Source organism: Limulus polyphemus, unplaced genomic scaffold (genome assembly GCF_000517525.1).
Source record: "Limulus polyphemus unplaced genomic scaffold, Limulus_polyphemus-2.1.2 Scaffold1969, whole genome shotgun sequence".
Lineage (NCBI taxonomy): Eukaryota > Metazoa > Arthropoda > Merostomata > Xiphosura > Limulidae > Limulus > Limulus polyphemus.
This window is the reverse complement of record NW_013667579.1, coordinates 2849-18258: the sequence shown is the minus strand read 5'-3', so window position 1 is coordinate 18258 and position 15410 is coordinate 2849. Positions and strand designations below refer to the sequence as shown.

General features: G+C 33.7%; 1 protein-coding gene across 2 annotated transcripts in view; it reads left to right on the top strand.

The window, feature by feature from the left end:
- Positions 1-4139: 4139 nt before the first annotated feature.
- The window catches only part of LOC106465516 (uncharacterized protein CG3556-like), a 13980-nt gene continuing 2709 nt past the window's right edge, over positions 4140-15410 (top strand). The window contains exons 1-6 of one of the 2 annotated variants that reach the window (XM_013925743.2): positions 4140-4275; positions 4774-4860; positions 10012-10234; positions 10839-11095; positions 11510-11670; positions 12424-12622. In XM_013925743.2, coding sequence (XP_013781197.1) covers positions 4800-4860; positions 10012-10234; positions 10839-11095; positions 11510-11670; positions 12424-12622 — 901 coding nt within the window. In that variant the 5' untranslated portion in view covers positions 4140-4275; positions 4774-4799. Of the gene's footprint in view, positions 4276-4773; positions 4861-5856; positions 5875-10011; positions 10235-10838; positions 11096-11509; positions 11671-12423; positions 12623-15410 lie in introns of those variants that run through there. The other variant, XM_022393423.1, reaches the window with a different exon arrangement.

Sequence of the window (15410 nt, the reverse complement as noted above, 5' to 3'; positions counted from 1 at the left end):
TATTCTAAAAGATCCTTTGATTTTTTTTTTTTTTATAAACTTAACTTTCATGTAAGTCACTTAATTTGTTGTGTACAAGAAAAGTCCACTTTTTTTTGGGGGGGGGGACCTCCTACTAGCTATGCCCCTGAAACATATTATGAAACAAATTTCAATTCTGACTTTAACTGAGTTTGAAGAAACGAAAGAGACTGGACAAAACGAGTAACAAAATGAAATGGTCTTTATTAATCACTTAACAAAAACAATTCAAAAGAATGTGTTAACCTATGGTAATGAGAGAAAGATCTCTGTTCCAGACTGAGAAAACATAACCTTATATAACAAAAACAATAATGCTTGTTTTCATTGTTACTTTATATCATTCTTGTGCATTTTCCGTAATTCGACTCTTTTCTTCCTGACGAACTCGGAGATAGGAAAGATAAACAGACACACACTCCGCAATTCGTATCATTCGAACCTCCAATTAGTGGGTCACAACTGACTACTCTTAAGAGAAATCCACGAGCCGTAAAATACCGTATAGGAAATTAATAGATAAAATAAATTGATTTATTTGGGTTAAAATACGTTGTTGGTAATTGATTACGTTATTAACATCACTTTATTCAACTATAATATTGTTTTTCGAAAATTTGTTTACAACGAAAGTCGACGTTTATTTATTCCAAAGTATGCGTTCGTACCCATTACGTACATCACAGAACTACTCGTGTTACCAGTAATACCAACTGCCCTTTAAACCAGTAGTTCTTTCCCCCTACTCCTGATAGTTCCACCTGGCAGAAAAGTAAATAAACAGATGTACGTCCTATCGCACGTGTTTGATCGAATGTACAAGTGCTGTTATGTTAAACTTATATTAAAGTTTTTCTTCATTACCCATTCAAGCCGTCTCCAGCCATTATAAGTGCTTATTATGTTGCATCTTATTATTCAGTACGGTGGTACTTAATAGTAGGGATCGACAAGCTTTCCAAATAATCCATGTACCTAAAACCACCCTATTGAATTCCTCAGCAAAATCCCAATACGGCCAATCCCACTATTCGTTGGTAAAAAGAGTAGCCCAAGAGTTTGCGGTGAGTGGTGTTAACTAGCTGCCTTCCCTCTAGTCTTATCACTGCTAAATTAGGAACGGCTAGCGCCGATAGTCCTCGTGTGGCTTTGTGCGAAATTCAAAACAAACCAAGCCAAAGAAAGAATGATAAATTATTTATCGCTAGGGGTCCCGTTATACGTTATTTTAGTGTAGGTAAATACTGGAAACGAAGATAATCTTAAAGTAAACTTCGATGATCTTTGATTCAAATCGCTAGGTGGCGTAACGTGTAATCAATATATAAATCTGTTTACACGACGTACGACTAAACTGGTAAACAACATACGACGGCCATATTGGAATCGGTTTTTTCACGTCGAAAAAAAAAACATTTAATGAGTAAACGAGGCTTAAAGATGACTTTCAGATATATTTGTCAATATGAGGATTTTAAAAGTTCAATTGTTTTTATTTTATTTTAAAAACTTAAAGAACTCATAAAAGGCAAGACCACTGTTAGAGGTATTTATGTAACATCAAACTCCAGTGCCTGGGGATAGGGGACTCACTTTCACAAGTATTTCTTCATAATCTTGGTGATAACGTTGACAGAAAAACAGTTCTTCGTCAGATAATTCTTGATGTTACCAAGTTCTAGATAGAAAGACACTTTTGAATTTGTTAATTCAAAAGCTCTATGAAAGTATACAAAAAAATAAATTATTTTTGAAAACAGAGGATTTGGTTTGTTTGAAATTTCGCGCAAAACTATTCGAGGGCTATCTGCTCTAGCCATCCGTAATTTTAGCAGTGATAGACTAGAGGGAAGGCAGCTAGTCAACACCACTCATCAACTCTTGGGCTACTCTTTTACCAAGGAATAGTGGGATTGACAGTGACTTTACAACGTCCCCACGGCTGAAAGGTTGAGAATGTTCGGTGACGGGGAAAAACAAAGGTGTCAATCTTTTGTAGTGAAAATATAACCGTGAAAAAGTTAGTTTATCGGAGAGCGCATTAGCACTCTGTGTAGGGATGGCACGGACGCCCGTATTAAAATAATACAAAAGTAATCTGGATTTTCTTCTCTTATTTATGTTTGTTTGTAAATAAGTACAAAGCTACACAGTGGGCTATCTGTGCTCTGCCCACCACGAGTATCGAAACCCGGATTCTAGCGTTGTAAGTCCACAGACATACCGCTTTGCCACGTGGGGGGGGGGGGCGTTTTTCTTCTCTACAGGTCATCAGAAGCTAGATATGAAGAACTACCTGGCACAGTTGCTCTATCTCCGGTGTATATGCCGCTTTTCAGCTATGCAGAGCGTCTTAAAGTCTAAAACCGGCGAATAGCCAAAATCGAGATTTCCTATTTCCGTTCATCATCATATTTCTTCAACAGGCCTAGCGTCTACGTAGTTCTAACAGTAACTATAATTTTTATCATCATTTGATGGAGTAAAACAGTATTCACGATATTTGACTAGCTATTTTATAATTATTCGATGCAAATTTTATAAAGCTTTAGAATACACTCTATCACCCAGTAATACACGTACACCATCTTATAAAAAAAAGTAAACAAAGTATTAGGGAAAAACATTATCGCTAAATAATAAAAAAAAGCTAAGTAGGACTGGCTACTGCACTTGGAAAAAGAAACAAACAACATAAGGTTGAAAGTGGACATATTAATTAATCTGGCTAATGATCATATAGCAGACTAAGCCGTCTTGACTTTACATGGGGAGTTAACTTCCTACATTACTGACTTCATCACTGGAAAACAAATAGAACCAGAATTTCCAATCGTAAAATGTTACTCTATTGTAAACTAGTGATAAAAGTAGTATTGTAAAGTTAACTAAAGGAAAGGTATAATGATGAAAGCTGAGATTCTATTCAAACACCAACATTTCAATAGACAAAATAGGGGAAACCAGTATTGTAGGGATTTTGTTCTCCATAGAAAGTCGAAACGGCTTAGTCTGCTTTAAGATCATTAGTCGGATCAAGTGATATGTCCTATTCCAACCCTATCTTGTTTGTTTCTTTTTTCCAAGTGCAGTAGCCAGTTCTACATAGCTTTTTTTATTATTATTTCGCGATAATTTTCCCCCCCTAATACTTGTGATAATAGGACACAAATAACTTTGGTGGTAGAAAAAGGCTTGACAGAACCCTTCAACGATTTTGTAATGCATACTGGATGAATTTAGACAATTAATTTGCAAAAATATATATAGTTAATTACTCGACATACCACGTAGCACAAAGTACTACAAGCTCTAATGAAGCCATAATGGCGAAACGTTGGCTGAAATAGTTATTATTATCTGGTGAGTAGAGGTAGTTTTTTCTCTAACGTTATTGTTCGAAGTTTAAATTATCCCACTTCGTTTTTTTTCCGTTATGTTTAGAGCTACCAGAGACCAGTAAAGCATTTGCGGTCAAAATTAGTTTCTTTATTGCCAAAGTACTTCTTCAAATAGAGGATTTCTAGAATAATACAAAATAATTTTAATCTGTGACACCGAAATCTGTAAATCCACTTGTCTTAGGCCTAATATTACTTATTAGTTAAGTCTTTATTAAGTATGGCCTATATTCGTTAAAGAGATAACACTAACTTGTGTACGTTTTTTGCTTAAGTTTAGTTAGGGTTGAACTTTAACGTACTTAACACTATCAATAAATAAACTTAAAATATTATTCTACGACCTAACGTTAGACCTTTTTTTTTCAAAAATTTGACTTGCTTTGAAATATGTTATTGTACAAAATGTCTATTTACAATGTATATTTACATCCGCCTTTTGTTTACGTTGGTTGAAATGAAGTGCGCGCGCATTTTTAGGACAGACGAAAACTGAGTATTATTATAATAGATCGTAGGTATATTAACGCTTTTTTATTGTTATCCCATAAGCGATGTCACAAGATTACTCATTAGGAATATTTCGAACACCACTCATAAATAAGCCTAATTTTATACCAGTTTTATATTCTAGGAGGAAATGAAATAAGGAACCATATGCTTGTTTTTCAACAACATCTAATTCATAATCTACCTCCAATGAAACAGGGATTCAAAGGGCTGGAAATAGGCGGAGCAGCATTTCATTGGTTGAAGGCAGGAATAAAAGTATTATTTCCTTGTAAGAATGAATATAAATACATTTGTTCAGTGTTTCATAGTCAAAGGCTAAGAGAGTGGAAAAGGGAGCCGAGTAAGTTGCATGTAAAACTTTATAAATAATTCAATTATTTCAATGGTTAAAACATTGTAATCCAAAATCTTAGATATTCAAGTTTTTTAATTATCTGAAACTGGGCATAATCGGTAAAGTTTCTTGAAAACGGGCGGAGTAGATAATTTTAAAACTTCTTTGGTCAAATCTCGACTACAAAATATATTAACAGTTATTTCGTATACATATAACTATAGAAATAAACTAAGTTCATTTCAGCGCCAGCCGTTATTAGGAGTGAAAATTATAATAAATCTATAAAAAAATTAATAAAAACGATAAGATATAGGCTTAGTTCATAACAGTGTACAAGAAGCAACAATCACAGATCGTCAAAAGACTGGAAATGTTTGGAGTATTTGGACAATGAATGTTTTAAACAAATTTCTTTATGATTCTTTAAATAAATAATAATCTGGACTACTAAATAATAACCAGTTTATTTGTTTATTGTGATTATTCTCTTTCCAATGCTAGATAGATAAGTAAAGAAATTGCTGGCCATGAAGATATTCCTTCTTATATTTACAGTAATAAGCCTACTAGTCATGGCGGCAGAGTCTGGTACGTAATCTTTTTTTTTCTTCTTCTTTTCATTATATTATTATTATTATGAATTTGTATGTTTGTTTAGCTCAAAGATACACAATGAGCTATCTGTGTTCTGCCTACCAGGGGTATATAATCTTGTGTTTTATTGTTACAAGCCCTCAGAGCCACCACAGTTTTTTTTTTTTATGAATGTTGTGTATTGTTTGTTTGTAGTTAAGGACAGGGCTAAAAAAAAAGGGCACGAATGTAACAAGTTTAACAACTATACCTCTAAGAACTTCAGTAACTTTGAATTTTATGGAATGTATTGATTACCTACATTCAAAATGTAAAAACCGACATGGAAACTTGGATTTATCTGGTAGATTTCCGAGTTAATGATCCACAAACAAAAAGTTTTAATATTAAAGTTTTGCTGTCATTTCAAATGAGAAAAAGCACAATAAAATAAGATACAATTTCTGATTCTGTTATAAGTGAATGTTTATATATAAAGCGTAAATAGCCCTCGAGTAACTTTGCGGGAAATTTAAAACAAATCAATTACAAAGGGTGTTTTTTTGTTAGTTCAAAATATAATTACAAAGTCCTTATTACACGAGTATTTTTTTTTATTTTAAAAAAGTTCTCCTTCTGAAAATTGTGCTCGAAGATTCGCGAAAGTTAATACGTATTTCTTTGGATTCGACTATGAAAAATATAAGTTATGTATTTCTTTTAGCAAAATTACGAATGTTTTTTTATTTGCTCTGCTCGATGGCTTGGTGTTATAAGTCATTTCGTGTATTTTTCTCCCTAACATGTTGTTGTGACAGTATTTTTCATGGTATTATGCAACCTATATACTCAAACCACAGGTAGACCGTGAATAATCCTATTATTGTTTGTCCGTACGCATGCGCAATAAGAATTTTAACCAAGAAAAGCCGCGCAGGCGCAGTATGAATTTGACAACAACCAGCCTGTTGTGGTAGGCAACAGCAAAGCTGAGGGAACTGCTGCACGAATGAAGTGAGAACAAAAGGAGTATGTGAATATACTTTACTAACTATTTTGTACAACAACACAAAGTTTAAAGTTTTCAGAAAGGTCTGAGGTTAGGTCGTAGAATAACATTATAAGTTTATTTATCGATAGTATTAAGTACAGAAAAGTTTAGTCCTAACTAAACAAAATTAAAAAACGCGCACAAATTACAGTGTTAATTTATCTCTTTATCAAATATAATCTGACGGGAAATAATGATTAATTTTTTCTTCTCAAAATTATATCGAAATTAATGTTTTAAGAACAGATTTTCTAACAATTAATTCTAATTTAACAACAATATATGTATGGAGAATGACTATGCTATTTCTAGTATTTCACGAAAACTTTTTTTTACGTATATTTGGTCATCTCCTTTAAGTATTGCTTGATTATCATTTTGACTTTGGTATACGTGTGGGTTTTGTTGAAATGTTCTTGTTGATAAATTCTTATAGATTGAAACATACGAAAAACTGATTCTCAAATATATATTCCTACTTGGTCAACTGTACGACCTGGAAATTATTAATTGTGATGGTAAAAGCAGTGAACTTTATTATGAATTTCGGGGTCTTCTCTTTGGACTGACTTCCTGGTTTTGGCTTTATTAGCCTGCTGGGCTGAAGAAGCGCACTTTAATTTGGGCATTTTCAAAATTGAAATGTGCTGCGGGTAAAACATGCGAGTTATTATACAGTTGTTCTAATTGGACAAAATTTGGTGATGCTGTGTCAGTGTGTCTCCCTGACAACCAAGCAAACATAATAAGGAATTTCAGCTAATGATTATGATTTTTGTGCTCCAACAATACCAAGTGTGTGGCGCGCGTATAAAAAGATTATATTTTATTGATCATCACAATCATTATCAACCTACCCTAATTATATGTCCCAAGTAGAAGAATTTTGAAAAGATAAACTTGCTTGTCGCAGTAGGAATTGTTGTATAATTTCAGCCCATCTAATATTCCTTCTCTTTCCCATCCCCTTTCAAGAATGTAGAACCTCGATTGTGTAAGCCTTTTAGTTTGTTTGTTTGTTTGTAGTTTAACGCAACATAGCTACACAACAGCTTATCTGTGCTGTGGCCACATTAGGTATTGAAACCCAGTTTTTAGCGTTATAAGCTTTAACACTTCCCGTTGAGCTACTGGGGACAGTTTTAGTTATAGATTACACCTTTGTGAAAGTAATTTTTTGTGCAATATTCAGAAAAATAATTGTACTTAAATGCAAATAAATATTAATTATTATTGATAACCAATAACATCATACTTGCTAATAATACAAATTATATATATATATAAAAGGTTTGGTTGTTGTTAAGCGCAAAGCAACACAGTGGACTATCTGTACTCTGCCAACCACGAGTATCGAAACACGATTCTTAGCGTTGTAAAATTCTTACCGCTGAACCACTGGGAATTGGAAAAAAAAAGATAAGAAAAATATTGATTGAACATGGAAGATTAGAAATTTATTGTATAGTTTGTAATTTAAGCCTTAAACTAGTGCGGTATATCAAAATTAATTTAAAACAGTTCTAGTTAATTAGGATAGCAGTTTCTTCTATTTGAAATTAGTATTTTCGAAAAAAATAAACCCTTTTCTGACGAAAGTGGGAATTAAACCGAGTTGTCGTTCTTTTATTTTTTTTGAACTCTCACTGTAGAAATAATTAAACAAATTGCATGAAACTTGATACGAGTTTAATAAATAATATTTAGTTACGACCTACAAAAATCACATAATTTGGTGTAATAATTCTATCATTATTAGGTTGCGATATTTCCAAAATTTTGTTGTGATTTATTTAAAGCTTCTCAATGGGATATTTGAACTGTGTTCCCGGATTTAAGAAATAAGAGGGACTGATTTATCAACAGTAAACATTTTTTTTTTATCTCTTTTTATCAAACTTATCAGAAATTGTATTTGCGTTTTCTCTTTGGAATAAAAACCACCTGACGTGCCGTTTCATTTTTCACTCAATAATGATGATGAAACACGATCGTTGTTGTTTTTATTAAACCGGCTTATTTACAGACAAAGTTTATTTCGACGTAAATATTTACAGGTTGTCGCTTACACAATAGGTATTTGTACAGGTGTAGAAACTGAACATGATACCGGTACTTTAGCATGCACACATACACACACTGATTTGTATACAGAATTGAATAATTACAAAATACGTAAATCACCAGCTGAACATTTGGGCCAAATATGCGGAACTCTTTTCATTAAGTCCGTTTGCTTCTAATCATAAAATAACATTTTCATAGTAAAAACGTGCAATCTATGAACTTATAGAACGCTCAAATGAATAAAATTGTCATATCGTAACAAGTCGCAACTTTTTTATTTTATTTATAGATTTTGTTTTTCCATATCCAGTTCTTGAGTAATAGTTACAGAAGTCTGATAAGTGTAAAAAAAGTAATGCATAGTTAACCGCATGAGCGACAAAGATGTCGAAATGGGTTAAACTATCGCCAAGTTTGTTTGTTTTTAAATATATTTTTAAGTAACGTCAAGTGACACGTGGATGTTACATCCGGTTGTGAAAGACAAGAAATATTTTTAGATAGAATTAGAAAAGGAAGTTTAATCTGCAGGACCGGAAATTGCGTAACTTCGCTATTTCCAATTAAAACAAATGTTTTAGTTTCTCGTATCACATTGAGAATGGCAGTCATCCAGGAAGTGACAGTAATATGTAGAGGAACTTGTGAAAGCACGTGCTATTGCACCTCTATCTAGTTACCTTAAAATGAAAAACTAAAGTAGATGATGACAAAACAAAGATGCTGTAGCAGTGCCATCTATCTATACGTCTCTATAAGTCAGGATCGTTTATATATTAGGACGTGGTTGTTGTTCTCGCACACGATTGTCCTCAGTCTGAAATGTAATACACACATAATTATTTCAAAACACACACACATAAATGTTGAGGTTATCTCACATATTGATAATAGTAAATAATATGAATTAAATTTACAAATTCATTCACATTCACGTATCTCTTTGTAAAGAGAAGTACGCTATTTTGGGGGTTTCAGACGTTTGTATAAGTGAAAGTCCGTCTGTTGCATCAGACAGAATGTTTCCTTCTGTTATTTAGAATTATACCCATTTTCCCTCACTTCGGCCATTTTTTTCAATACGAGTGCAAAGTACAAACTATATTGCAGAGAACTGTTTGATGCAGAACATGTTCGTCCTTTAATCCGTTATGTTGTGACGGTCAATCCCACTATTTGTTGATCAGCTATCTCCCCTCTATTCTATTATTTCAAAGTTATGAACGGATCGCGCGTGGCCTAGGGTCTAAAATGCATAGACTGTGGGTCCGAGGGTTTATGTTTCGTGACATGTTGTCGCAAAACTCGTGCTCCGCACTTTGGAGACATGGGTGCGCTATAAGAGTAACAGTCAGATTTATACTCGGTCGGACATGAGTAACTCAACAGTTGGCAGTGTGATGCTTACTAGTTGTCTTCCTTCTGGTCTTACCAAATCAAAGTTAGGGACTGTTATGTGCAGATAACCTTTGAGTATCTTTGTAAAAAAAATAAAAAAAATGCCGGATCAGTAATAAGCTTTAAAGCTTATAACGCTATAATCTGAGGCTCAACCTCTGCCGTGGACACAGTATAGGTAGCCCATGGCGTAGTTTTGTGTTAAAACAGACAAAAAAACACGATAATCAAATATTATTGAACGGGAACGTGCCATCAGCATGAATTTGGTGAAAAAAGTGTGGCTGAAATGCTGTTATTATACATTCCTCTAATTTTTGAAAATTCTAAGGATTACATAAAGAATGTGGTGATAAAAAATATAATAGGCCTAGCACTAATGTCTTACAACAAGTATAATTAATAATAATCATTACTGGCCAGATTGGAAAAGGCGTTCGCACCATAACGACTGTTATCATAACAAATAGCTTATGTAAATAGTGTTCCAACCACTACTGCGCTTGTTGTATTCTAGTTGACTTAACGAGCTCTGGATTGAGCGAAACGCGTCGTCAACAATAGATATGACGAATACAGTGTGATTGAAACACAGTTAGAGTTGTTCTCAAAAATAGCAAAGTAAAAATATTTACGTTTTTTTTTTATAGGAGACAAATTAAAATGTGACGTGGTTGGAATTCCTGAAAGTATCGAGCGGGGAAGATCATGGCTGTTGTCACAACGTGATAACAGATGGGGCTGGGGCCTGGAGACGCATCGAGCTATTATGACATTGTACCTGACTAATCATAGTCAGTTTTCTACAGGAGACCTAAAGGACCAGCTTATGGCCAAAGAGTTGGAGGTGCAGCTAGCTGTTGCTCTATGGGGGTTTGTATTGTATTTATACGTGTTAAAATGTCGAACTCCAAACTTTTCTCATAGTTTGGTTATATCTTAAAGCTCTGTCTTCTCCAAAAAAATAGTGGTGTCTCTTGTTTGGATGACGTCACGTGACTGAAGTTAATTTTTTTATAGTTAAAAAATAGGTGGATGAAAACGTTTGTGACTGGCCTATCGATGACCAGACAGTTTTTGATTGGCCATTGATGACTAGTTTAACAAAATCTGTGTGATTAACCAAGCAATGGCTATTTTTAATAACATATTAATCATTTCATGAAACAGATGTAGATTATTTAAAGTGATTAAGATTAGAATTCGGGTTTGAAACCTATAATTTTCGGCTTGCAGCAGTTTTATCAAATTTACTTTAGACTTCCTTCTTCATTTCGCTTTTAATAAAAAAAAAAAAAAAAAAAAAAGTTGACAACCTACATCAAGTGCTATTGTTTTCTTAAAAAATAATGACTAATTAATTAAGATTTCAATTGAGACGAGCAGTATTTCAACTGTATATAAATAAAATAACGTTATAACTGAGCCAAAACTTTATGGTTTACTGTTTCTGTGTCTTGTTGGGTTAATTTTTTAGGCCTAACGGAAGAACGCTGTCAGCAGGTCAACTAGCCCTCTACATTCACGGACTTTTGGGAAGTTGTCATAATCCAAGAAATTACTTCGACACGGATCTGACAGAAATGCTTCTGGAATACAATTTTACAGCATCAAACTATTCGTTAGCGTTAGAGTCTTTATCTCTCTGCAATGCTGGAAGAAAATTGTCAGATGAAAGGATTGGACAACTTTTGGATATACTTCCACCCAAGGCTGGTGCTCACTTCTGGACAGGTATATATATCAACATTTATTTGGGTCATAATCACCAAAAGGCAATCATTACTGTTTAAAGGTATATTACACTAAGAACAGTAAAGTACTAAGATCAGGTGGTTCTCAAACTTTTTTTGTTTGCGAATCTTCTGAACTTTTTACTTTTACATCCTCACACCACAATGGGATCTATAATAATATACTGTCGCTTCCTTTGAAGGGAGCTCGCGGATAACAGATTGAGAACCGAAATAAGGCTTAACAAAGTTTGTTAGCTAACCAATACCGCCTTAAAATGAAATAAAAACAAATATAGCGGTTTTAAAATCTAATCTATCAATATCTTGTTTGGGTACGTTAATCTTGTACAAGCATGGCATAAATATATATATTGTTATAATAACACAGTTTTTTTTTATATATATTTATCAGATACTCAAGCTATGGCTGTGTTGGCTTTATCCTGTGTTGTAAGAAAGCAACATTACACAAATATCAGCAAAAATATAGCGGAAACTTTGAAGTCGTTCAAGAAAATCCAGAAACCAGATGGAAGCTTTGGAAACGTGTACACCTCTGGACTTGTAGTACAGGTAAGGCAAGGATTACAAAGTTGGAACGTCAAATATAAAATAAAAACCTTGAGAGTGCTTATATTTCAACACCGCGTTCTTGCAATTTTTCAAATATCTTAATAATAACAAAATAAACAGTGAATGCATATTTTGTGATGAGCCCGGAAAAGAGAAAATTAACGAAGTATTGACTTATAGATATTTCAAACTTTTAAGTCAAAGAAATAGTCTTAAAGGATTATTTGTTTGTTCCGAAAACTGACAGAAAACTACACAAGGGTTATCTGCGCTAACCATCCCAAATTTTGAACAGACAGACTAGACGGAAGGTAGCTAGTCAACAGTACTAACCACCAACCTTTGGGCAACCTTAATTGAGTAGTAGGATTTGACTGCCACTTTTATAATGCACCGGAAGTCCCAGAATGAGGAGCCCGATTTTGAGATAACGGAAAGCAAAACATGAACACTCCGAATCACAGTTTGGCATGTAAACTCTTTAGGCCACGCCTTGCCCTTGAAAATAGTGGGGTAGATAGTTCAGTTCGCAAGCACATGATGGCGAAATATAAACATCGTTCTTAACTAAATGGAGGTGGTAATCTTATTCGTGTCATTATATAACTCAGCTGGACCATTGAGAGGTTCAATAAGCATCATTTTCTTAACAAAAATCGAAAAAAACTAACCCGACTGTCCCCTGCCCCACGGTGGGCAGCACTGGTATTACAAGTTGTGTTTAGATTTTCTCTTTGTTTTCTTATCATACAGGCATTCCTAGCAGGAGAGGACAACGGACACGGCTGGGACTTCAAACAAGCGTTACGTTATTTACTCTCTCAGCAACAAGATGATGGATCATTCGGGGATCTGCTGGCTACGTACTTCGTACTTCCGGGTCTGGCGTGTCAGAGTTATGTGGAATTGGGTTTTGTCAAGTGTGTCGAACCTCCAACCTCCAACACCGGAAGTAAGTAACTTAACAATATGAAGCAAGCTAATGAACATTTCTCTTTTATACTCTTTGATGTGGGAATATTTCATATTATGACGTCACTAACCTTGTATACGATTTCAGAATATCCCGTATATCATTTTTACGTGTCGTGTATATTACATCAGGATGTTCTGTATATGAATTCCGTGTGTCGTATATAAGATATCAGCGTGTCCTCTATATGAATTCCGTGTGTCGTGTATAAAATATTAGCATGTCGTATATATGAATTCCGTGTCGTATATAAGATATCAGCGTGTCCTATATATGAATTCCGTGTGTCGTGTATAAAATATTAGCATGTCGTATATATGAATTCCGTGTGTCGTGTATATGATTTTTCGTGTGTCGTGTGTATGATTTCAGTACGTAGTGCGTATGATCAGTACGTCGTATACAAGATTTAATTATGTTTTGTTTAAGTTTATGCAGTTTTGTTATGTACTGTATATTATTTCAACATGTCCTTTGTTTCCGAGTTGAAAATATGAATAATAAGGGTTATTAGTCGACAGCAATTAAATGACATAAAAATGATTGCAGCCATTTTACTGATCTGTCTATCTATCCGTTTCACTCTTTTTCCTGTAACACTGACAACGTGCTTTTAAATGCTCGTCGCTCTTAGAAATATGTTAATATTTCAGAATCGGTAAAGATAAAAAAAAAAAACGTAACTGAAATAAGTTATTTCGATTCATATAAACGCGAACTTAAATAAATACATTCGAATCGCGTAAAATCCTAATAAATCGTGAGTCTGCAAGTTATAAATCGCACAACATCACAAAGAAACGATCATTATACAATATAACTAATTACAATTTTCAAAACTTTAGTATTAACAGAACCGAATTTACGACTTGGGGGCTCGGGGTAAATTTTGTCGGAAGACCCTCGGAAAGGGACTCATAATTAAGTCGAATACAGTTCAATACTATCTATTAGTTAGAGTTGGAGCAATACATAAATACAACCGATGGGTAGATAATACACATAATACTAATTCTAATATTTATAATAACGTAATAACGAATTTTTTTTTAAATAGCCGAACAAATATCCGGTAAAGAACAAATTGTAATAACATGTTTATAAAAACAAATTACAAATTAATAGGTTTATACGAAGCGTCTAAAATAACTGTTATCATAGTTACACATTTGCAATAATCTTTTTCACTAAGACGCCCAGTTTTTGGTTGTTTTTCATAGCCTGAAATTAACCCTTCCGATCCAAGTGTAGGCCTACTGAAAGTTTTGTTATAGATAAGTAAATAAGATTAGAATAATGAAGCAGTTGAAAACACCAAGTATTTCTATAACCAGTCACATTGCTTTTGGGTCACCCTGTTTCTTGGGTTATTGGATAGCAGGTTTTTACAGTTACAACCATTTTTGTATTAGGCCTATTATAGTTTTTTGTTTGTTTTAAGATTGTACGATAGTATTTCAACTACACACCGGAAGAGCTTAAGCTGGTCGATTTAATAACATATAATATTGTTATAAACTACAAACCTACCTCTATAGTTTTGTTGCCTCTATCCCTCTCCGTTAACTAAATATTAATCTTCAAAGTTAGAGTTAACTAAGCTACGCCTAGTTGTTTGAAATTAGCTCTTCCGCCCCAATTATGCAATTGTATTAGCGTCCTCTAGATAATTAATATTTCAAGTTAAAAATAATTGCATTCAAATTGTTTCTAAATAATTTACTTTTTAATAAGTCATAAAATGTATTATAAAATAATTAAAAGAATTTACTGATTTCTAAGCTATTGGACCCGTTAAATAAAAAAATTATCGTTTAATAGCTCAACATTATACGCGAAGAAAGAGCTTTTGTTACACATTCTTAATTATCTCGTGATTTGTGAGATTATCATACCTTTTAACAGAACTTCTGGCATCACATTATTTGGCGAGGGCAGTCACAAATTGGGAATTTTAAATTACATGATTTTATCAAATAGGTTCAGCTGCACTTTATTTTCTATATATATATATAAGTGTATTTCCTGGTAGCATTCTCTGTTCGGAAACAGAAACGTAAATGAGATTGGAATAATTCAGTTCAAAAAGGGTTATTTCATCGTGGAAGCTGTTGACTGACAAATCACCCAGTACCTCTGTAACGTATCCGAGTCATGTTACTTTTGGGCCACCCTGTACGATCCTTGTTCCTTGCGTTATTGAATATCAGGTTTTATACCTCAAATGGATATGAATGGAAATCAAATATATACCATACCGTGCTTGTTTGCTGCTACGATCTATTCAACTAGTTATAATACTAGATACAAATCTACAAACTTGTGTAGTTTTGTAAAGCACAAAACTATATATCAGGTATCTGCGTTCTGCCCTCTACGAGTATCGAAACCTTATTTTTAGCGTTATAAGTCCACTGAATTACCGCTGAGCCACCCGGGGGTAGTTGTGTAGTAAACGAGGAAGTGAGCAAGGATTTACATAAACATGTTATTATTAAACTGATGTTAGGTGTTTTGACCAACAGGAGCAGTTAACCAAAACCTAGACATGCTTTAAATGTGTGATAAGAAGAAGAAGAAAAAAAAAACAACAACAAGCAAACAGTAATTTATTTTATTTCCAAACCTAATCCTTACACCTGTTCTTTCCCAAACGCAACTAATGGAAACATATGAAGTGTAATAATGGCTGGAGACGGCTTTAATGGGTAATGAAGAAAAACTTTAATATAAGTTTAACATAACAGCAAATGATGACAAAACCTTG